Raw genomic sequence first — 24,089 nt, 5'->3', positions numbered from 1 at the left:
ATCAAAGTTTTATGGCAAAAAAGGAAAAAACCCTGCTTCTAGATAGAGCACACTCTTACAATTCAGTGTTAGCAACTAGGAAATCATGTCTTGCAGGCTCTGCCTTCCTGACCTCAATAGCAGAGTGAAAAATTACATGCACAGCGGTTGGTGGCTGGTTTTGATCAGGACACTGCTAGGCATAGCGGGTTTGCAGTGCCCTGTTTCTAACTATATACTTGCAGTTAGCACCAAAACTTCCATTAGCCTGGTGAGAGACCAGGGGAAATAGGGAAGAGATTCCCATCTAACAGAGAAACTGTATCTGCACAGCCTTCTCCAAGATGACTGTGTACCTCAGGCTGCTGCCGCTGCCAAAACAGTGTACCCTGCAGCTGCAGCAAGCCACTAGCCCTTGCTGGAAACTTCCTAGCCAAACTGGTCTTGCCGTAGGCATAAAAAAACAAGAAAACAATCACAACAAGGCATATCACAGGGATCAAAAGCTAAATGAGAGAAAAAAGCTACCCAACATGCTTTGTAGGACTCGGGTATATTATCCCTGAGAGAACAGAAGAAGGGGGAGGGTGTGCCATACACAGCTTAGCAATTTTAAGTATAATTTCAATCAGAATTTGTAACTTAAGGTTCTCTTAAAATTTTGGTGTTCTTGTGTATAAACACACACGTACAATACATGTCTGCATGACAGTGTTTTCTGTACAGAGTTTACTTTGACTTTATGTTTTCTCATACCCAAAGCAGAACCAAAAGGGAAAAGCAGAATTTTCCAATAATTCAAAAGGTTTAAGTTTAATTTTTATCTTGTTAGCCTATTCCTTCTACCTCATACACACACGTAGTTCTGTTTCATTTTGATCCTGGCTAGAGCAGATGAATACAAAAGAAATGCAATTTTAAAAAAACAGTGCTCATCTGACATGATTTGTGAAGTAAAGGAGTGTTGTGGCAGAGCCTGTGGTACAGTGTCAGCCAAAATCAAATAGATACTAGTATTACTCATACCAAGGCTTATTTAAGGCAGTGACTTACCTGGAATGTGGAACATGCGATGACCAGCACAGAGGTAACAGAGGTGTGTGGTACCTTTACAACTATTTAAATCTGGGCCAGTCTCAGTTTTTTACTGGAAGTTGTATTTGTGTTTTCTAACTGCAGATACTCTAGCTAGCCGATCTACCTAGAATAGATGTCTAGAAATATTTTTTTTTTCCTTTTAGCATTTAGTTCTTGACAAGATAAATTCTATACTAAAGATTTTACCTGTTGTAAATAGATGGAAATGGATATCAGTATGTAGAGCATTAGATGCCACTTAAATAAAAAATAATTTTGAACAAATAAACAGGATTTTGATGATAAATATGGAACAAGCTAGAAGGTACTCAAAATTGAAGTGGCTTAAGCAGTGTCAGCCATGTATGGGGTTTTTGACTTAAACCCCACACTTTATGCTGCTTCTTACCTAGGAAACTTGTAATAACAGTGTATGTTACAACCAAAATCCCTATTTCTATATATGCATAAATAGCACTTAGTGTGTATAACATAAATAGTACTTGTTTCTACAATTGTTGTCAATTTTACGATTTTAAAAAGCCAAAGAGATTCAGTGGATTATCAATTCAAGTAGTCAAAATAATTTAGCAGATTATTTAAGACAGTTATCTGCAAAAAAAACCCCCAAAGAAACTGATCCAGCATGCCTCAATTTCATAAAAATTAAGTTTATCAAATTGAAAGTAGTACTTACCATGTACTCTGTTCTGCAATACAAATATAACATATAATGTATTTCTCACTTTCCTGTATTACATGTCTAATGCGGTCACATAATACTTGTTCTAGTCTTCACAATTCTGAATTTGTAGCCTGAATTTAATGTAAAATCATTATTTTTTCTTGTACTTTGTACTTGACTAAAGTAAAAATAGATACTTACACAGCTGAACCCTAAGGTTACATGAATCCAGACTAAAACACATTTTTGTGCTGTCATATTTACCCCTACCAGCTAGTATAAACACGACATATGACTATGGTTCACTCCGTTAGCTTTGCTGTGAAAGACCAGATGTAGTGTTTTACGTGGGCTGTCCGCCACACAGACTGCCTTTTGGCATCAGTCTATTTTTCTGTCTTAATTTCGATGTGTATTACTACTAGGAATACACTCAGTTCGTTCTATTACATTTCCTATGTTATTTAATGAAATATAAAGGCTTTGATACTAAAACCACTTCTCAGTTGTGAAGCTTTCTTGATTTTTTTGGGGGTGGGGGTGGGAAATATCTTAGATTTCAAAGCAATATGGATTATACTTACAACTTTCAAACTACAGCTTGGAACTTCAGTGCAAATAGCTTTCAGAGATGAAACAAAGTTAAAAGTAAGGGGATCTGTGTCTCTTGAGAAACTTATGAGAAGTCGTACTTTAATACTTCGTAAAACTAATGCTTCTCTGATCTTCCCGTCTAAATATGGCCAGTACCTGTGGAGAAAGAATACAATATATTCAGAGAACTTAAAAAAATTTCAGATTTTTATGCAGCCAAGTCTAGACATCATAGAGAAAACTAAACACATGTGAATTTCATTTTCTGTCTGTTGAAGGAATGCCGTTCTCATTCAAAGGGATTCTCACTAAACAGATCTGCCAGCAGATCCTCTTTTGTGTCATTCTGCCCTGCACCAAAACTGTCACTGTGAAGACAGTGAGGCTGTGGATGGTTGAGCACATCTTCCATCTGTGTAGGTGCACCGAGAACTGCCAAAACATTTGCACAAAATACAGGTACCTGGTCTGCCCATAGCTGGGAGAGTTACTCCTGTGTCAGTGCCTTTGGTGAGAGCAGTGGAGCTCTTGTGGTGCCAGGGAACCAGCAGAATGAAGTACAGCTAGAGGGTGCTTCTTACCCAGCCCAGAGGGAGGGACAAGAAGGATTTTCTGTTGGTTATGCAAGTAAGGAAACAGAAACATGGGATCTCTCCCTGACTGCCATCCTTTTTTTCCTCTGTGCTGGGACCATACAGGCTGGGGACTGGAATGCCTTCTGTAATTTCTTGCTTGGGAAAACAAGAGCTGCAGCTCTGCAGGGTGCCTGCATCCTTCAACAGCAGATGAAGATGGGTTGTTCAAGGAGGATGCTACATTTTTTCCTGATGAGGATTGCAGAAATTCTGCCATGAATGGGATGGTGGCTTCCATGGTACTATTCTCACAATCGCTAGTTAAGCTTTGTGTTTCTGACCTTCGGTGGGAGCAGGTCAGTACAGGGAGAATTGGGCAAAGAAAATGCATGTTTTCTTTATTCCAGCAGCATCAAGGCATTTGGCCTAATGAAATCTGAGCTCTACAATGCCAGAAAATAACTTGCAAGTGAGAACTGGGAGCTGACAAGGTAGAGAAGCTGTGGCAGTGCCTTAAAAAAAGCCATGCCATAGGAAAAATGTTGAAGAATTCACACAGGTAGCTTCCCTGGATCTCCCTAATCCAGCAGATCTCAGAGTTCTTCAGGCACGAGAACAAAGTGAGGAGTATAGGAGATAGCATGAGCTGCAACACTGTAATGATTCTACATACTAAGATCCTTTCCAGCATAAAAGAGAAAGGCGAGGGATGCATATTGTGAAACTGAGGTTCCTACAGCATTAGCCATGATTCTTTCACTGATAGAGGCTGTACACAGTAAGTTTGTTGGCAAAACCCTCTTGTGGACTTGAAACAGCTTATGCTTGATATCAGTCAAATGATAGTTACTTTTTGAAAGACCTGAACAAAACATGTTTAGTTTGGCTTAACTGTGTTCAAATAAAGTGCATGGATGCAATGGCAAGCTTTGCTAGATTCTCAGTTCATTATGAGTGTTATCAAGTCAGAGGGACCACCGGATACTTGCCTTGTGAGTTGGATGGTTTTATTACACTGTGGCTCCTGTTTTGGGTTATGCATGCTTTTTAATGGCGCATACAAACAGGGTGTTTAAAAATTACTTGGTTTTCTTTGTTTTTAGAAACTCCCAGTTAACCAAAATGTAATATAATTCAAAGGTAATCCATGCTGAATTTGAAATTTTCATGTATATGTACATTTCAATAAAACAATAACATCTCCCACGTTCTATATGAGAACTCATAACATGTTATTTCTCTCTTAACACACACACACACACACTCATGTTGAATATCTATATGATACTTGTAAAATGCCAGTAGCTGTGGTATCAGTGTAGTGAATATAATTGTGTAAGAAATAGGATTCATGTGTAAGCAGATTCTTGTATTCCTGGGTCCCAGTGACTTACAGATGGTCAGATTAGACAATTTCTGATCTCCTTCGATAGGCAGATCCAAAGCTTAGGACCCAGAACTGGAAATGTCTTCTTAGGTCCCAATTCTGCTCCCATTTAAGTCAATGGCAGAACTCTCACTGATTTCAATAAGAGCAGAATTGGGCCCCAAGAAATTGGTCCACAGTAATCTCCTGTGGGTTCATTTTCTCCAGCAAACCTTATTGGCATTGTGATAACCTGCTAGTCCTGGACATGGACACTCACCGTTTAGCATTGGTGTCAATGACGATCGGCAAGTAGTCCATGACAGCTATGTATACAAACTGTTTCGCATCATCGATAACACTGTATATAGCTTCAATATCCAAGACTCTGTCCTTTGGGCAGAAGAGTTTAGGTGAATTCTGTGAAAGGAAAAGTTAAAATATGGCATTTAAAATACGTGATTTATTTTCTCTTCCTCTCATTCTTCTTGAGATGGCAAGTAGTTTATTTTAGTAGAGAATATTAACTGATACCTTCAGCTGTTCTGCTAGAACACTCAAATGTACAAAGGAGAGGTGTTTGCTTAATTTCCCCTTGAAAGCCTCACCATTTAGATGTAACTGTAGGTAAAATACAGAACACAGAAACTTCAAAACATCCACTGTCATCATAGAAGCTCTAGTTGAAGTTACATTCCAGAGAATTTTGTTCCAGAGTCCCAGGACTGGTTACAATTAGATGGAGTAATATCTGTGTGCTTGCCACATGACCCTGATCCATCACTTGTGACCAGGAATTAAGTCTATTATGTCAGTTCTGTTTAAAGTTCCATGCAAAGTCACCATTTGCTCAGTCACTGTCGCAGGGAGATGCTGCAGTTTTGCACGAAACTTATCTCTAAAACCTAGCTTCAGGTATAAATGAACTCTGCCTGGTACTGAGCCGGTAAGCAGTAAGTCCAGATTTCAGCTTTCCTGCCTTGTATCTAGGGCTGTTGAATGTGTCAAGTCAGCAAGGTGAAGCCAGCAGGAGTCACCCGTCTGTGGCAGAGGCCCAGGACTTTCTGCTCTCCTGCCTGAGCAGGGAGAGAGAAGTGGAGCCACCTGCCAGGTTGCTCGCAGGCAACACCAGAGTTCCTGGGAGTAGAGGTTGTTAAAGGCACTTCATGGAGCTGGAGCAGGTGCCACTTGGCCTTAACAGCTGGCCCTGACAGACCCCTGCCTTCCTGCTGCTGTATCACCTTTGCTACCCGCTTGGGTTGCAGCTGACATCTAGATTAGTATGTTTTCTTTAGGGACAGACCCTGGGGAGTTGATTAGGTTTTTTTCCTTTCAATACAATGCCTGTCACAGTGGTTTCTTAATCATTGACTGGTGTTCTTAAGGAGTTGGTACAACTAAGTTCAGAAAATACTAGAAAATTAACTGTGGCAAGATTTCAAGACCAATATTGCAGATCCATTCCTGAACACTAAGAAAAACAACGGAAACCTCTTGCATTTTATCAGCCAGTCTGGAAGACGACGTTGTTGCTAAGCAACACTAAGCCACGACTCCTGAATTTAACAAAAAATTTCAACGACTGTGCGTTATGCTTGTTTTATACAGCACAAACATTGAAAGTGAAATCCGTTTTCAAAGAATGAGTTTCAACTCAAGAAAAAGTGTAAAGTGATTTTGTTGAATATGATTTATGTGTTATCTGAAACTTATAGGAGGCTATTGCACTGAGATTTTATTCTTACACTCGTACTATTTTCTTGAATAGAAGTTTTAAGTTACAGAGCAGCTAAAGAAAGGAATTCTTATGCATTATATTGCATGCATCTGAGAAAGACAAGGACCAGAAAGTGAAAGACATTTAGCAGATAATTAGAAGACAAACGTCTGTTAAAGCTCTCACTGTAACACTTGTGTTTGGACATTGCACTCGTTACCCTGTGGCACGGCTGACCCCACTCCATGGTCATAGAATATTTTAGTACTTTTCTCCATGTTAGTTGTATAGTACTTGCTGTTCTGACCAAATACACAGTTGATACTTCTCTTCACCTGCCAGAAACAGGCCTTTGTTCTCCCTGGGCACCAGTACCTTGCTGTGCCCCTGCTCAGGGGCTGTGCTGTCCCGGACCGAAAGGGAGGCAGCGCAGGGCTGGCCAGGGACAGCACCAGCACCCCGGCACAGACAGCTGCCTGGCCTGCGGAAACTTTCTTCTTACCATTATTCGTTCGGGAACAGACAGCGATGTTAACACTTGGTCCACCAAACCAGGCCAGTGCAACTCCAGGACTGCCTTTCAGAGGGGCATGCTGGCAAACACAGAGAATTTGCTAGTAGGTGAGAAATTTGTTGAAGAGCGTGTTTTCAGGAAGGATGAACCAGCCCAACTGGCTGTGGCTGCAAATTCAGGTAGCTCTTGGAGTTGGACTTCCCTGACCTGAGCTTCTGAGTACCTGTGACTCCTTCCTTTTGTTTTCTGAAGTGGAATTTCAAGAGGAGTGGCTTTTGTTGCCCACACAAAAGGAAATACAAATCACAGGGAGGAAGTGAGCGTTCTGCAAACTGCAGAAGAGCAGTTTTTGTAGAGCCTTTCTCCACATCTCTTTGTCTCAGATCCCAAATGCCTTAAAGTTGGCCTTACCCAGCTTTCCTTACTGTGTGTCCCTTCAGGACTGGCTTTCAGCAGGATTTCTCCATTTCTTACAGATTGCTTAGAAGGGAGTTGGAGTTCATGTCACAGCTCCTTAGCTAACTGTCTGAAAGGCAGTCTCTAATTTAAGCTAGTCCTTAAGACTCTCCAGAATCAATGGAAGCATATGTCTCTTCAGATAGCTATTAATTCTGGCTGTCTTAGGCATTTCCAAATTTTCACTCCAAAATAGCTCTCTGTCTCTCCAGTGATTGTAGGAGTGTGACAAATCCTGGACACCTGAATGTTGCCTGGCTCCCAGCAGGGGAAGGTAAACTCTGCCCTGTATAACCAACCACTCATCTGCACCAACATCCTGTGCTAGTGGCTGTACAACTTAATAGCGTGGTACATGCCTTGTGTTGTTTTAGACATGGTTATAAAGCAATTTACCATTTATACAGAATGGTAAATAACTCTTAGCAACTTCATTATATTCCTGATTTTGAAGGGGTTGGTTTTACTCATGTAATTACTTCCAAAATGAAAGACACTCCACATCTTTCATCATCTCTATTGCTCTGTGTACTTTTTTCCAGTTTTGCTACATCACTGGTGAGATGGAGGACTGCTCCATTTCTTCCCATTAAAAATACACACACCAGGTAGTGCTTCCATGGGGGTTGCTGCTTGAATTTTAGAAGTTTTAAAAAGTCGTTTACAGCTAAAGTAGATAATGTTCTATGGAAGTATGAATGCTTTCAATGGAACAGGGTGAAAAGGATTAATCAGTATACATTACATTGATAAAAACACAAGCTCTGATATCAAGCTTATTCTGTATCATTTTAGATGTCTGATTAACAGACCATTTACTCCCAAGTCATTCACCTTCTATCTGCTCCTGTAAATAAATAACCTAATTTGAAGGGTCTCCCTACTATTTTTTGAACACAAGAGGAAAAGCAGTGAACATTACAGAGAAAGGGGAAAAGAATAATGCTCAAATGAAATCCTTTGTCCTGGCAAATTGCATGTAGGAACAATATCACAGAAATCAGAATGAAGAAAAAATATATTGTGATTTTTCTATTCTGGACCACAGAAAGAGGCAAATAACTTTTTAAACACCTTTCAATTACAGACTTCCCCGCAAAAGTATACCTATTGGAATAACTGTTTTCCCAGACAACAGAATGATTTGGTTTTCTGGCATTATGAGACTATCCAACAAGTTCTGTCTTGTGTAGGTGATGCTGTAGTGGTCTTATCTCTATAGTTGAGTTTCCAGTCACTTGCATGAATCTCAGTTTTAGTAGCTGCTTTTGGTTAAGGACATAGCAGTAATGTGCATCTTCTTCAGTTAGGGCCAATATAGAGAAATACTTAAGTATAGGCTTAATTGACGCCATATATGTTCCTATTCATGGAAATCACTTTCCATGGTAACTTCTCCCTGACAGATACTGTCAGGGAGAACACAGCGTTATGACGGACTTACTGCAGGGAACTGTGAACATCTCTCTATCAGCGAAAAGACACTTGAGATTCTTTCATAGATGCTACTAACACCTACCTAACCTGGTTTCACTACTCTGTAGTTCATAAAGGACAACATTAGGCAAATAAGCAGATGTTAAATTTCCCAGTCTTCCAAAAATCTGGTGGGTTAAATAAGTTTCTTCCCTTCCCTCCCTCTCTGCAACTCATTTCAGAACTTACCGACACAAAAGCTTCTGATTTTGTCTCATTCAGCTGCAGTGTCAGTTTATTCTGAGTATCGTACACTCCATATAGTCTCTTAGACCAACTCGGAGGTATTTTATTCTTGTATCTTAATGAGCTATACAGGGCAAATATCCTTTGTAAATCCAGGACCAGGCAGCTACAGTTGTATACGATGACACCAAGTTCCTTCATCTGTGAAATTAAAAGTTCATATCGTTAGTGATATTTTGGCTGATGGATCTGTGGAAGTATGCAGCAAGAATCTAAGAGTGTCTGAGGGGTATCTTCCAGTTGCCTGCCTCGAGCTCAGCGGTAGTACTGTCGACTACAAGAACATTATTTTAAAGGCAAACACATTAGCTACATCTTCAAAGTCAAGAGCAGGCAAAAGCTGCAACAGGGTTTGTAGGTTCAGTGTATGTCAGAGCTACATGTCCTGATAGAATACAACACACCTTACAGACAGACCCAACTTAGGAGTGATACCCGTTTGTCATAGGCACTGATTTTGTCATAGGTGTTGCCCAAGGTTTACTGCTCTTGGCTAGAGTGGTTTTTATTTATTATTTTTATATTCTTTTGTTTACAGGAAAAGCATCCTTTCTGCTGGACAATGTAGGAGCACACACTGCTACCAGTTACAGTTTCTTACTTCAGAAACAATTCGTTTTCTCTGAGTTCTGGAAAAGGTGAAAGAAATGGACTTAAGTTACTTTTCTGCTGGAGAAGGAATATGATGCTCAAGCTTCAAATAAAAGGATGACAAAACAGGTGTTTAGTATCTAAATTTACTGTGCTATTAAATCCATCATAATCTAGTATATAGTATACCCAGCTAAGACACAAAAAGGTTGGGTTCTTAACGCCCCCATTGCTATGGTATTGTACCTCACCTAGGGTACTCCAAATTTCTGTGTGTCTGTTTATTCACATCTAAAAATGGAGATAATGATACTCTTCTCTCATGAAAAGTACACTGTAAGCATCAACATTCTCACATTCAAAGTATGAGGAAAAATCACCCAAGTAAATATAGACATCATAGTACAATTAAATGCTTTAACCTTCTATGGACACAGTCTCACTTCTCCATGTCTCCTGGTCATCATAAATCTTGGTTCGGCAGAGATTATGTTAATTGCACGTCCCTAGTACTTAAGTTGTTGACAGAATTTAATTTATAAATGTATTGCCTGGCTTCTGTAATCAAAGTGTAACCACACACACGCTCTCTCCCTTCCTTTGTTTTATAACAGCTCAGGAGAGCACTGCTGTGGGCACGGATGCTATTGACCTCTCATTATCTGCATTTCACACTAGTGCAGCCATCTCCAAAAATAAAGCTGAGAAGAAAACCTGCATGTATCTGTTGGAAAACAGTATGTAGGATAAATATTTAAAAGATCCATGCTGGTTTTCTGCAAGCAAACTGTCTTGGTAGCATGTCTCTGAAGTCTGCCTGGCATGATGAAGAAAATAAGGGGAGTACGAACTCTCCAGCATGCTCATCCTTTGACACCAAAAAAATCCCCTCTGGTTTCACTCCCTTAGATGAGATCTCCACAGTCACATGGAGTAGTTTCTGGTAGGAGTGTATTTTTTTGTAAAGCCTGTGGGAACTCTGAACCCCACACTAAACGTTATCTCAGAGCTTGTTCCTGCGCAATTCTCCCTGACGGCAGATGAGAACTGCTCTGCAAGAGCGGGCAGAGGAAGGGAAGCGAAGGGTAGAATTGAACCTCCACTCTCTTTCCGTGGTGGGTGAGAGGAAACAACAGATCCCAATACTCCAATGACAAAGTAACTTGATGGGTGACACCTTCTTCAGGTCCCCAACCTGGAAATACCACTTACATAAGAATATACAACACCGAGCAATCTTATTACCAAATATTTACTGAATAGTTGCAACCACAGGAACATTACCTAATATTCTTACTGCCTAAATCGGAATATTTCTGCAAGCTGCCTTTAATTCAGAAAAAAAAGAGAATTCCTGCATTAGCCTGTTCAACCTGAAATTTGTGGACGGTTGGAAAATACAGACTACTTGCTGCACTGCAGCCTTTCATTTATAAGCCAGTAAATTAATTTTGATGATAAATATAATTTACTCCAAGCCATGCCCAACATCCTAGTCAAAATGTCTATTTGGAATAACATCTTTGGTTCTTCCCCTGGGCGCTGGTATCTTTGAGGACACTCCTGTATTCAGTTCTAGGCTGTCCCTGTACTCTATGCACTGTTTGTCTCCAAACATTTTTAACTATACATTATCACTGTTTTCACTGTGTGCTGCCAATACTGCTCCCTTAATTGCCAGGCGTGCCATTGCAAAGGACTTACTAATAGTATTCTGTTACATGTATCTGCATAATGTGGTTTAATCGGCTTTTCATGGCTGTTAGTTGATTCTGACATAATTATGTGGTTACAGTTTTCCCTTCATTTATCAGTCCCATTATTACTACTCCACTTTATCCCTTCCATTAAAAGTAAAGATAAAATAGTGTCCTCACAGCACACCAGAAGCTGCCAGGATTGCATCAGCATGAGCAGCTCCCCTCAGAGCAGGAGTGCGTGCAGTGTGTCCTTCCCCTGTGATTTAAAGGACTGCCCTTCTGCCTAATGTACAGAGGTCGGGAGGAAGCCGGCGCCACTAATCGGTTAAGTGCAATTTTCACAGGTCACCACCTAGCCTGGCTGTGAGACGAAGCATTAGCCGTGCCTTACGGCCAGCCTCTCCCCACGAGCAGAAGCAGGCAGGGACCAGCCCGTTTGGCACCGGACTCTGACCCCGCCGTGGGAGTGGGCGGCTGCAGGAGCCGGGGTGGTGCGGTGGTGTGCTGGTGCGGTGGTGTGCTGGTGCGGCGGTGCGGTGGTGTGCTGGTGCGGAGGTGTGCTGGTGCGGTGGTGCGCTGGTGCGGGGGTGCGGTGGTGTGGCGGTGCGGTGGTGTGGCGGTGCGGTGGTGTGGCGGTGCGGTGGTGTGGCGGTGCGGTGGTGTGGCGGTGCGGTGGTGTGGCGGTGCGGTGGTGTGGCGGTGCGGTGGTGTGGCGGTGCGGTGGTGTGGCGGTGCGGTGGTGTGGCGGTGCGGTGGTGTGCTGGCTGAGGCCCTGCCGCTCACCGGCGCAGATCGCCGACTGGAAGGAAGCCAAATCAAGAGATGTATTTACCGTGCAGTAATGAACCCTGCCTTCCCACAGCGTTGCGTCTTGCAGCTGCCTTCTCTGGAGGCAAGCACTGATCAAAGCTTTTCCTGCTTCTGAAGCTGGGCTAAGAGCTCTCCCCCACATGGATTCCCTGGTACGTGATACAGAGTGGGCTCCTCCTTTCCCTCTCTGGGAAAACACAGTTATCCTCTTTACCCAGCTGCCTGTTTTCATTAAGCTTTTATGAACTTCAGTTCAAATTTGCCTGAACCTGGAAAGCAGATTCAAAGCTACTGGAAGAGGGCAGACAGCGACTCCCGTGCTTATTGTGCAGACCTCATTTCCTTAGGAAACCAGGTTAGACGTCCACCTGTCACCTCGTGACCATCTTGGTTTACTTTACGTATGGTACATCACCTTGAAGTGGGAACAATACCAACAGTGCACACGTGTATGCAGGAAAACCCCAGCTGTCTCCTTTCTTGCAGAACAGCCCCAATAATTTTGGAGACCAAAAAAACCACTCTGTTTCAGAGGCATCTTCCACACTGAGCCTAGTTTTACTCCCATACTCTGAGGTGAGGAGAGACTGCTCTTTATCCAATTAATCACAAAGCGTATCATCCTGGAGGCATTGCAGAGATGGGGCAGCAAGGATGTGCTGGTGACAGATATAGTATGATGTGGTATGTCATCTAGGTAAGGGAAAAGACCTTCTCTTTGGTTTGAGAGCTGCTGTTATTACAGACTTTTTTTTCCCAGATAGTCTCAGAGGAGAAGCAGAAAAAAATCATTTATACTGAAAGAATCAAAATCCGAGTGTTGCTCCCTGGATTGTAGTGACTGAAACCTGCAGCTAAGCAGCATCTGAGGTATCTGTTAAGGTAAAAGCCTTCAGGGCAAGAGCTTTTAAGGCAAGGGAAGCATTTCTTCATCCTGAGTTTTAAAAGCAACTCGCACAGTAATGAAAACATCAGTGAAAAATTAAAGTGACGATGATCTCAAAAAATCCAAATCTTAATAAAACTAAGACAGACAAATCTGAAATGAAAATAAAGAGTCACAAATCTGATTACCTCAAAATGGAACTGAAATATTTGGACGTTAAAGTTGCAGACTTGCTTCTGAGTGACATTTTCAGGACATGTGCTGGGGGCTGGGGACAGGAATGGTTTTCTGGATGGAGAATTTTGTGTCCTCTCATGAGCAGGTTTTTCCCCCTCTTTGTTAAGAACCACCATGAGTGCTCTTCTCAATGAAAAACATGGGAGCTGGTTTTCCTTGTTCTTCCCCCTGTCATTTACATTTGTGCTGAGCAACTATTAAAGGCTACCAAAGCACCGTTTGTCCTTCTTGCCAATAATGGGTTTCTTAAAGCACCAGAGAAGTGAATGGCTACAAGAGACTGAAGAAATGGTGGCTTAAACCCACTGTACAATGAAGCTCTAACTACAGAAAATCAGTTAGCTACAAAAAAAATAATAAATACAGCCTATCTAGAAAAATAGTGATTTTTATGACAAGAGGAGGAATTCCTTACTAGACTGGGCAAAGAGCAGGGTTTCACAGACAGGAATTTTTGCTTATTCTTTTCCCTTGTACATTTGTAGGCATCATATACAAAATGAAAAAAAAAACACGGGAAAAGAACCTAAACAATACAGGTTGTGGACCCATAACACTGTAAACTTCCTAAACTGAGAAACAGTGTTAGCAAGACTTTTCAAATACATTTGGATCAGGGGTTAGACAGGGAGTACAATGGTGTCCTTATCCTGCACTGTGCAGACTAGACAGTGCATTTTATATTTACCTTGAGCTATACCCTAGAGACAACCCCACTGTGTCGGCAAGGTACTATTTGACCTATGTAAGAGTAGCACAATCTGGTTCACAGCTTGCAATATCTGAATTGTGGCAAACGTAGCAGGAGGCTTTAGAAGACTTCTTGTTAATTTCTTTTAAAGGAAAAGTTTTTAGTAATTGCTCGCACTGGGGCCTGATCCTGAAAATGATAGGCAGCCCTCCTCAGACATTAACCACCATTTGCCCACCAAAAGCTCTGGCCACCAACAGGTGCCGGGCATCCCTTGCCTGCACTACAGAAACTCTGGATTAACTACAGGTAGTCTATTACACACTAAATTTACTAAGTAGACTTTTTATTTACAGGACTGTGTGTGCATCTCCCATTTGCCTGTGTTTGAAACTGTGTTTAATTATCCTTTCAAGCCTGTGACTTTTTTAATGACCCCTTTCCAAATGAATGACTAAGCAAAACCAGATTCACAACAGGGGCGAGTAATGGAGTAACAAAAAGCATGCTATACTGATAAATCAATTCCTAAGGCCTAAAAGGACCTAAGATTTTCAATAGCTTCTAAAGAAAAATAATATGCAATCTATTAATCACCACCTTAGAGCTGACCACGGATATTTACAGTGGTAAACTCGTTATCTTTTCATAAAAGGTGCTCTAATTGGTTAGCCCGCAGTCCAAACATACAGTTCTTTTCCACTTGTTTATCAGTCTTACCTGACCCCTACGGCAAACCTCCCTTGTGTTTTCATCTGGTATCATTTAAGGCTCAGTGAATCTTTTCCAATCATACATAGCATCATCTGAAGGCTGTCTGAGTGCACCTGTTCTTTACCTCTGACCAAAACCTGCTGAGCAGGTATGTGTGCCAGTCCTGTGCCAGGTACAGGTAACAGTCAAGTGGTGCCCTGTGGTGGTGGTGCAGGAGGGGAAGGGTGTTCTGATGGGAGCGACCATCGCCAACGGAGAGAGAGAGACAGAGAGATTTGAGAAAGGTAAAAGTGTTTATGTAGTATTGATGATGTGACTGTTGTAGCAGACTGCTATAACAGGATTACAGGAGCAGTGCCCATCACAAATTTATTAAGTGTAACAGACCCCGTTCAGATAGCTGTCATACTGATGTAAACCAAAAATGCAACCTGATGCTAAAGAGGCCGAGAAGGCCGCAACACTGCCTGGCTCTTCTATCACAAAACCGGTGCCAGTATTAGAGTCCACCAAAACAGCAAAAGCACGTACCTCAGCTAACACTTCACTAGAAATTACAACCTACCCTTGTGCATCCTGAGCCAAAATCCTCCCTCCATGCTTGGCTAGTAATACAGTGTAGAGGCTTCACATCTTTGTTTTGTTAAAAGTAATTCAGTAAAATCCAAATCCACACAGTCCTGCTTCTGCTCCGAGTTCCCCTTTTTCCTTCCATGTTGGTAAGAACATGGGAGCTACATTACTGTTGGGAAATACTAAATAGAGAAGATTAATACAAATGGTAAAGCACTGTATTCTCAGGAATTTAGCAAAACTGTCTAGCTTAAACTATCTGGGAGTGAATAAATGCAAAATTTAAATTAACAGCATCTCTAGATGTCAGAAATCATCTCGGGCACAATAAATGTTCTTACTTGAATTCCCTGTTATTTTGAAAACTGCAAACTGCTTTTGAAGATTACTGAAAGAATTCAAACAGATTAAATTTTGAGATAAACTCTTTCATTGTAACGATTGTTCCTATCTTCTATAGACACTTTATTGAATTAATGGTATTTTGAAATTCCTAGATTCAACTCTTAACTATTCTCCAGTGAATCACTTTGTGAATCTTGCACATGGATATCTCTTGTGCCTGGCCCACAGCTGTGGGGGTTTTACCTTGCTGTCACCTAAGGGAAAAGGTTAATTGTCTGTTATCTTGGTTTTAAGTGATTTGAAAATAATCAGCAAGCAGAATTTCTACTGAACTAGGAAAAAAGTCTCTTCCGCTTGACATAAGAATGCAGTCTCAACCTGAGCTGGGAACTTGATCCCATCACTGAAAATGGGAAACTGTCACTCAAGCCACTGTGCTGGAAATAAATCTGAGCATGTGACCAAGAAGAGGCGATGCATTCGATAGAGAGTGCACCCAGCATTGGCACTGACTGTTAGTGTAGAGCTGTAACATGCTCTCACTAAAAGAAAGGAAGGGACATTAAGTGGACTGACTGTACTCCATTGGAACTGATAAAGTACATTTGAATTGGCAGCCACCAGCAGTCCACAGTCTTTAATTCTTAGCTTTAGAAAGTCCATGTGATAGATTTGGGTCTGTGGTTCTTGCAGAATAAAAGTCCCAGGGAAGTTACAACTTCATACATTATTTTTACTTCTATTATCTAATGGCAAAAAGCTGCCATGATAAGGCAGATGAGATATTTTAGGAGCTGATAATTGTTGCATCCTATTCCTTTTTCTCAAGAAAAGAACACAAGCTCACAAAACTGCACGGTGATGATCTACTAATTTCCACTTCAGCTTACATTAAGTAGATAGTCCCACCATTATTTTGTATAACACCCTGATCTTCAGAAAACCATGCTGAAAAAACATTAGGTTCAGCATTTCATTTCTGGTGAAAGGAACTGCACTGAGATGCAAAGCAAGCTAGACACCCAGACAGAGGGGGGGCTTATTTTAAAATGGTGTGGTTTCAAAAGAACTTTGTGAGGAAGAGGTGGCAATGCATCTTCAAAGTAGAAAACCAGAAATCCCCTGTGTCCTTGTCACATTAGAAAAAAACCCCATCGTGGTTTTTCTTTTTCAGCCATCTGCTCTATTGATACAGAAAACTTAGCAAAAATAAATTTGTTTGTACAAACAATACAAATACAATTTGTTTAAACCACGGACCGCTCTGTGATGATGATCATGTAGAACCTAACACAGAACTGAGAACGCAAGTTTGGGCTTTCTTACTGCTGTTAATGAAGCTCACAAAGAAAGCAAGCCTAACACTGCTACTTGTCAGAGCAAACCAGAAAGCAGAACTGAATCAGTTAAAAATTCCTTGCTATATAGTCTATCAGCATAATTAATATCACTTGGCATAATCACAGCCTAATTTATCATTTTCAAATGACTTTCCAGTTTACAGTTTCATTACCCCCTCAAAGCAAGCACAAGCGTCTCTTCAGGGAAAAAGCAAGCTTGCAACTGCAAGAAACCATTTTTCCAGGATCATGTTTGATTTATTTCTTGTTTTACTGCAGGAAATCTAATTAATGTGAATTCTAATTTGATTCTGTTTCTCTTTTGAACCACAGTTTTTGTTCCTTATATCAAAGAAAAGTGCAGGCTAGGAAGAAAAGGACCATGTTGTGCTGGCCTCCATCTCACTGCTGGCAAGCTGCATCACATTTCAGTACTGGTGTCATTCACATGACATTAAACAATTCACTACCTCACTGGATCCATAAAAAAATTAAAAGGTGAAGTGAAAGATCCTGCTAGCTTCTGGAAAGGCCTGGACTCTCCTTTGCCGTGCACCCACGCATACCTCCCGCTGCCTCTTTCCATCTCTCCTGCATCGGCGCCTGTCCTGTCAGCCCTTACCTTGCATCCTCCTCAGGCAGCTGGAACTCGCAGCACAAGCTCTTAGTATTTGTTCTCATCCTCTGTAATGCTGCAAGGGGCAATCTCTGTACGCCTTCTGTACAACACAGAGAGGAGAGTGCAAAGGACTGACCTCAAAACAAGGGCAATATTTATGCCTAAATATTTCTCTCAAAGTGCACAGTTTCTTTGGGGCTTTCAGATTTGTGGGTTTCAGGGAAATGCAATGGCACGTAGTTGACTTAATTGGATACATTATTTATAACGTCACTGACACACACTGTGGGTTTTCCTTTTGCAAACCGAATAGGGATTGGTGGCAGGCGTGCTGTGGACACAAACTGGGACAATGACATTGCATATGAATTACTGCTGTAACTGTTGAGCCTTGCCAGTCTACCTGATCAGAATTAGAAACTTCTTCTCTTGATGTAAGCAGAAAGCCAAAGGCTCTAATTAATTTTTGACTGAGCCTTGATTAAATTCAGTGTACAGGACCTCAAGCTAAGTTAGGAATCCAAGCAGTTTAGATAGGCAAGGTAATTTAGAGAAACAGTACACAGGCAGCCCCAGGACAATGGCTAGCCTATATGAAAATCTGTTTCAGAAATCCATACTTGCTCTTTGTCCTATTCTTCTGAGTAGCCACCTTATATATTTGAGGGGTTTCTGGTTGCTTCAACATGGAAGCAATGTCTCCTGTAAAGATGTGGTCCTGGTACATGCTCCTAGGAAAGAAACTTGGAATTAAATTAATATATCATATTCATGCCTAACAGTAAAATTGGGAACACACTGATTCATGCTTTCTTAATTCCCTCTTTCTGCTAAAGCACTATGTTGCACGTACAGGTAAAGGTCATTTGGGTCATCTGAAAAGCCTTTTTGGACTTGTGAAGTAGCAGGCTGCTACTACATGAACAAATAGTAATAATGCATGCTATGGCTATATCATCATGAGAAAGAGGAACATTTTTAATGTGTTTCTTGCATAAGGTCATGACCTGGGTGTTTTCTCCTATCTCAAATCACAGCAGATGCTGCCCCTGTGGTTGTAAAAATTGTTTATTTCTAAATAATGTGTAACATGCCTTGTGCAAGAAGCAGAAGCATTATGTGCCAAAGATGTCAGAGATTTAATATGCTAATAAAAGTCAGCACAGCTCTTATATAAGTTAGCCCTGAACAGAACAAAGAGAAAAAAACCCACATAGAACAAGCGTGAGACAACTTTAAGGCTTGATGCCATTTCCATCTGCAATATTGGGTAATAATCTCTTTAACTTTATAGGATAAGGAAAGAAATATCTGAAAAGATACCTGAGAACATGTTATTCCAATTCACCTTAAACACTAACTTGCAGTCTTAAAAGTAGATCAAATTTATTTCTCAATTTCTGTTTAAACTGAGTTCTTTGTTACTGCGCATACAGAGTTGAAGGTAATAAAATATAAGTCACAAAGATGATAAAAGGTGTTTTCTATACATTTAAGAGAACACACATCATGAAACTGTAGCATATGTTCATGGTGTGTATATATATAGCATATGTAGGTTCTGTACCTATGCTGCAGATCTACTTAGAAGATGATTTGCTTCCCCATCATAGAAATCTACCATACCATTAAATTTGGAAGAAATACCTAATAAGTCATTATACTGATTAGAAAAACTTGACTGTCCAATACAGGGGTTCTCGTGACTTCTGCATTTTTCTGAAGATACACTTGACATTTCTGTTTGCACGCGCTGCCTGCCTAATACACCTCCCTCAAGCAAGGATTAATAGCTTGCCACTGAGCAGTTCCAGGCAACCATCAGTGATTTCACTGTTCTGGTGACTGCCAAAAGTCACTACTACTTAGCAAAGTTAAGAAAGGTGACTGCATGATGACTCTCAAACTAGGCCTTGATGCTTATGATGACAATATCAAAATCTGAAAAGGTTTAGTAATGCCATTAATTCTGCACATTCATATGGAAGGATTGCTTTGTCAGAATCGGTTTTGTTCTGCTTGATGACTTATGGATATAGAAAGATGAGATTTTACACTGAACTGCAGAACCATTATTCTTTTCGTAGAACGACTGAAATGATTGTCCTTCCTTGCCCTGACTCATGGAGATTTATGGCACGATATGTCAGCCTGATTTACTGTATGTCTTTTTCACAGGACCATACTAAATCCAGTTTTCCATGAAAGGATTCAACTGTTAAAGTGGGAAGTGACTGGGCTGCTGCATTTGGGAACCTTTTGGAGTTGAGGCAGTTCTGAATGAAGGTATTTATCTGGAAGGAAACTCTCGTCTGTGCAGTATCAAAGTGTGTGTGCGTGGGTGGAACCACATATTGGGAATACGCTTTCATGATTATTTTAATGTTGTTATTTTAATTGTTTAGTTGAACAAGGCTGATCTGATGGGGTATGCTAATAACTAAATCCTTCTGAGAGGAATCTGCCTCCATTCATTAACGTCACTGACCAAGATTAGTTGCCAGCAAGTTCTTGTGGGAGATGACAGAATAGACTGTGGTGCATTAGCTCCCCCTCTGAGATTCAGCTGGGTTTTAATGAACAAGTCCTCTTTCAGCACAACATAAATCACATTTTTGGGGGAAGTAGTGGATTTACTGCCTTTTTTACATCCATGTAAGTTTACTGATTATTTAAGACTCTACCACCAGCTGCTGAGCCAGATGCTGGAACCCCTGGATCAGACGATATGGCCTGTATTGTTGTCTAGGACAAACAAAATGATTAACGGTTGGACTCATGATCTTAAGAGTCTTTTTCAACCTAAATGATTCTATGATTGCAAAAGGCCACACTGGCCTAACCCTTAGCTGCTGAACTCGGCGGTAGGCTCTGGCACAGAAGTGCAGCACAAACACTTTTGCCCGGTCCATGCAACCTGGCTTGGACTTGAGAACAGCAGTGGGCAGGACAGATGGGTGCAAACAGGTCAAGTTCTGCTGCCTCCACTTTGTGCAGGCTGTCTGCAAGCCAGCTCTGGTGAAGAAACCATAAAACCATTCTAGTGCAGCCCCTGCATTAATACACATTGCTGTCTCAGCATGTCTTACTATTTCAGGGTTTCTTAATGAACATGACACAAATGAAACTACAGGACTTAAAAGTGCAATTGGTTGGAGGATCTATAAATACAAATCAAGTCCTTCTGCTTTACTGATCACTGCAGACAGGCCTTACAGAGGTGTGCCTGGAAACCATTCTCATCACTGTGACCAATGACTTTTTTTTTTATTTTTTTTTTGTTGTTGTTTTTTGAAGGCAAGACAGCTGCCTGGTACACTATTTGTGATGCAGTTTCTGGGAGATCGTCTCAGACAGTTTTTACAAATTTCAATAACTTAACTGTTAGGCTACTGAGTCTTATCTCTAGGCCACGGACTCATGCAAGCACATCTCAGCAGTGCTGCCTGTTCACCACAGTGCCTGCCTGTTTGCTTCAAGATAGCAGTAGGGGTCTTTAAAGCTGTCTCTGGTTTTGCACACACTTGTATGGATGATTTTCTATCCTCTGTGCAGTGGTGTACAGTGTGTGTTCTGCCACCAAATTCCTGCGTGCCTCCAGTTTCCTAAACGCTTCCAGAACCCACCCAAAACTCTCGAGTCTGATAATCTGAATGCACTGATATTTGTCAGGTATCTGAGGGACCACTCATAAACCAGAACCAGACACACTCTTTGCAACATCTTCTATGACTCTTAATTATTTAAGATGTAGTGATGGCATAGCAAGTATTAAAAAGCTGGCAAAGGATTGAGAGGTTAGTTTTACTGAAGAAAGAACTTTCTCTTTTCCTTTGGACTGTGGAGATCCAACTACCTGAATATTCCATGTTACTTTGGAAAGGAGTTTATCTTTCAAACCAGATATTCCATCATTTTGGTCTGCAGGCTTATTATTTATTGATTTACAATTTATTACTGATTACTCCAGTGGTAGGTAAACCTGTTCTACAGAACTTTCACAGCAACTGAAAAAAAAAATGATGAGAAGAAAATAGATCTGTAATTTCAGAGGTCAGAGTAATGAGCACATTCCTACAGCCAACAGAAATCAAATAAAATACGCAGCAAGCTGTATTTTTCCCTCTCTTACTCTAAATACAAACACACAATGTGGATGATGCATGTGAGAACGGAGCACAACAGTGGGAGAAGTACGATAAACAGGAATAGCTTCCCAGCACCTCGGAGCTGGGAATTGGCTCTGCATCTAGAGAAACTAGCCAAACTGGGGAGGGGCATGAGAAGTCTTTTTGGCTCCAAGTGCAAGGTGAATATACAGCCCCATGCTGTTTTCAATCATGAGATCACAAAACCAGGAGCCCACAGGAGTAAGGAGGAACCAAGAGGCAGTAACAGAAGTACATGCAGAACACAAGCGGAGCAGCCACGTTACCCCTGTTCCCATCCGGCTTTAACCAACCCTCTGTTAGCAGTGCACAGCCATGCTAGCCAGAGACAAACAGCCCATTTGCTTCGCTGAGATTCATTTGTAAATACTAGATGGTCAGATAATAAATTTCAAGCAGAGCAAGCCTAATGGACAATACTGACTGTCCCGATTTACTGGATGTGCCTGTCTCTTAAAGAATAAAACAAAACATCAGACTTCCAAAAATATGAACTTTACACCCGCTGTTTTGGAGACAGGTAACAATCATCAAACTGCTCTAGATTTGGTCAAAGAGGGAGACCCTAGCCAAAAGCTCTTAGTGAAAATAATAAATATATTTTCAGCCTGTCTTTTGAAGGACAAGCTGTAATAGCATCACAGCAGATTTTTAACAATACAACTAGCTTTCTGCGCAGTGAGAAATAAAAACACAAAAAAAGGTATTTAATTGTCAATACGGCTCTGTAATATCTACTTAGACCTGTTTTCTTCACATCTTGACTGATTCACCTATGCTTGAAGATCTGGGTTGCACTTTCATGTTATCTTTATAATATTAGCTAGTTCTGGAAGTAATCCCATTGAAATAAATCAGATTAGCAGCATGAGTTTTTTTTAACGATTGGATCACACGGCTAACAATATATCACAGCTTTTTAGAAGCAGATGTTTTCTGTTGTGTATGAGATATTATTTAAGACAGAAATATGAATTCAGATAGAATATACTGGTATTATGTTGTGTGTTTTTTCGGTCTAACATTTAACCTTCTGAGCTTGATTGAACCTTGGCAGATGACGAAGTTGAAAGAGCCTTGTTTCATGTTATAGGACACTTGAGACTGCTCAGTTTACTAATGGCGATATGATACTGAACACCACTGGGACAGTAAGAAAATTAAGCAAATTATTAGAAGAAGCTGGCAAGGATTGGCAATGGTCTAAAGTGCACATTAGGGACATAACTGTAGTTCATATTAGAACAACATTATATCAAATGGAAACTCTCAATACAACTTTTGCTTGAGCGAAAAGATGTAATTCCACTAACTGTCGAAGTATCTTATCTCAAAAGGACCAGACGTGCCATTACATAACTTCAAGAGACTCATTTAGATAAAAGTTCAAAAAAAATGACTGATTATAGTGTGCTTTTTGCTCTACGCAGTTCTGTAAAGATAGGATGCAACTGTCATTAACAGAATTTCCAAATGTGCTGATCCTGTCTCAGTGATCAGTTTGAAGAAGTGGCTCCGCTATAGCAAGATTTTGGGGAAACTGGAAACAAATGAGATCATCTTGATGTTGTTTGAGGTATGTAGAAGTCCCGTATTTATTACATATTGGTTTTATGGGAAGACAATTTTGATCACACAAATAAATAGAAACTACAGTGTTCAAGGGTATACTTTGAGGAAATTATCGTTCCCCTTTCCCTGAGAGAGATACATAAAAAGAAGCATGGGTTGCATTTGCTCCTGGCAGCATTCCAGGGCTTCCTGAATTTTGGGAAAGTTTTGATTTGGATCTGTGTCCCCAGAAACGGAGACCAAGAGAAGAAGGAATAATCCCAGGATGAGTTTTGTCACTCTCCAAGTGCGGCCTTCGAGCTGTGACTCCTCCACACGCATCTCCTCAATATCATTGGGGTGAGACTTTTGAGTAAAGAACCACATGGATTCCTTCCAATTGCTTTTACTCCCCATAAGCAATCAAAGGGTTGCTCCTCCAATATTCCCATAATCCCAAATTTCCCCCCAGACTGCCCTTTTAGATGCAGCTTTCAATACCTGGGATATCACATTCATCTCCCAACTCTCGTTATCTCAGAATAGGAAGGAAAACAGGTTAGGTTTTATCAGCCTTTTTGTCACAGGAGACCAAGAGGAGGAGAAGGTGGTAGAGAAGAATTCTAACTGCTGCTTTTGTCATCTTTTTTCTATGCTGTAAGGAGGAGAGCCTGAGCAACTAAATTGCAACCCCCAGTATCTCTCAATCCAGTTCTGTCCTGTCTGGTGGTAACAGGCAAGACACGCAGCAACATTCCAAGCGCTCCTGGAGCCATCCTGCTGCAAGCCTTCCTGTAGCTAAGTCCAAAAAACTAACTCGTACTAAACCAAATAAAATACTGGCTCATCAGTTTGTACTTAAAATTGACACATGCAATAAAAGTAATCTTTTGACCAACTGGGTTTTTTGGTTGGGGTTTTTTTGGTTGGGGTTTTTTTCCCCCCTTTTTTTCCTAATGTCTATAGGTTCTTAATTTCAGAAAATCCAGAATCCAATATACTTTCACTGTAAGTAAGCGCTAGATTATTCATATTTATCATAAAAATCATAACTTTATCTACTGTATCTACAGATGCTTAATAAACCTTTTTTGAATAATCCTTATAGCTCTCTTAAGATCTCACATAGCTAATTTGACTGTTGATTCAACTGAATTATTAAGAGAGTAAATGAATTG

At 40.8% G+C, this 24,089-nt stretch overlaps 1 protein-coding gene across 2 annotated transcripts in view; it reads right to left on the bottom strand.

Annotated features, from left to right (window-relative positions):
* Positions 1-24,089, bottom strand: part of PLD5 (phospholipase D family member 5) — a 113,710-nt gene that overhangs the window by 6,402 nt on the left and 83,219 nt on the right. For both annotated transcript variants that reach the window (XM_049830720.1, XM_049830721.1), the window contains 3 exons: positions 8,629-8,826; positions 4,557-4,696; positions 2,326-2,491 (listed from right to left, as the gene is read on the bottom strand). In XM_049830720.1, the coding sequence (XP_049686677.1) occupies positions 2,326-2,491; positions 4,557-4,696; positions 8,629-8,826 (504 nt within the window). The remainder of the gene's footprint in view (positions 1-2,325; positions 2,492-4,556; positions 4,697-8,628; positions 8,827-24,089) is intronic.

The sequence above is a fragment of the Accipiter gentilis genome, chromosome 28 (assembly GCF_929443795.1).
Source record: "Accipiter gentilis chromosome 28, bAccGen1.1, whole genome shotgun sequence".
NCBI lineage: Eukaryota > Metazoa > Chordata > Aves > Accipitriformes > Accipitridae > Astur > Astur gentilis.
This window is presented reverse-complemented; position numbering and strand designations above follow the sequence as displayed.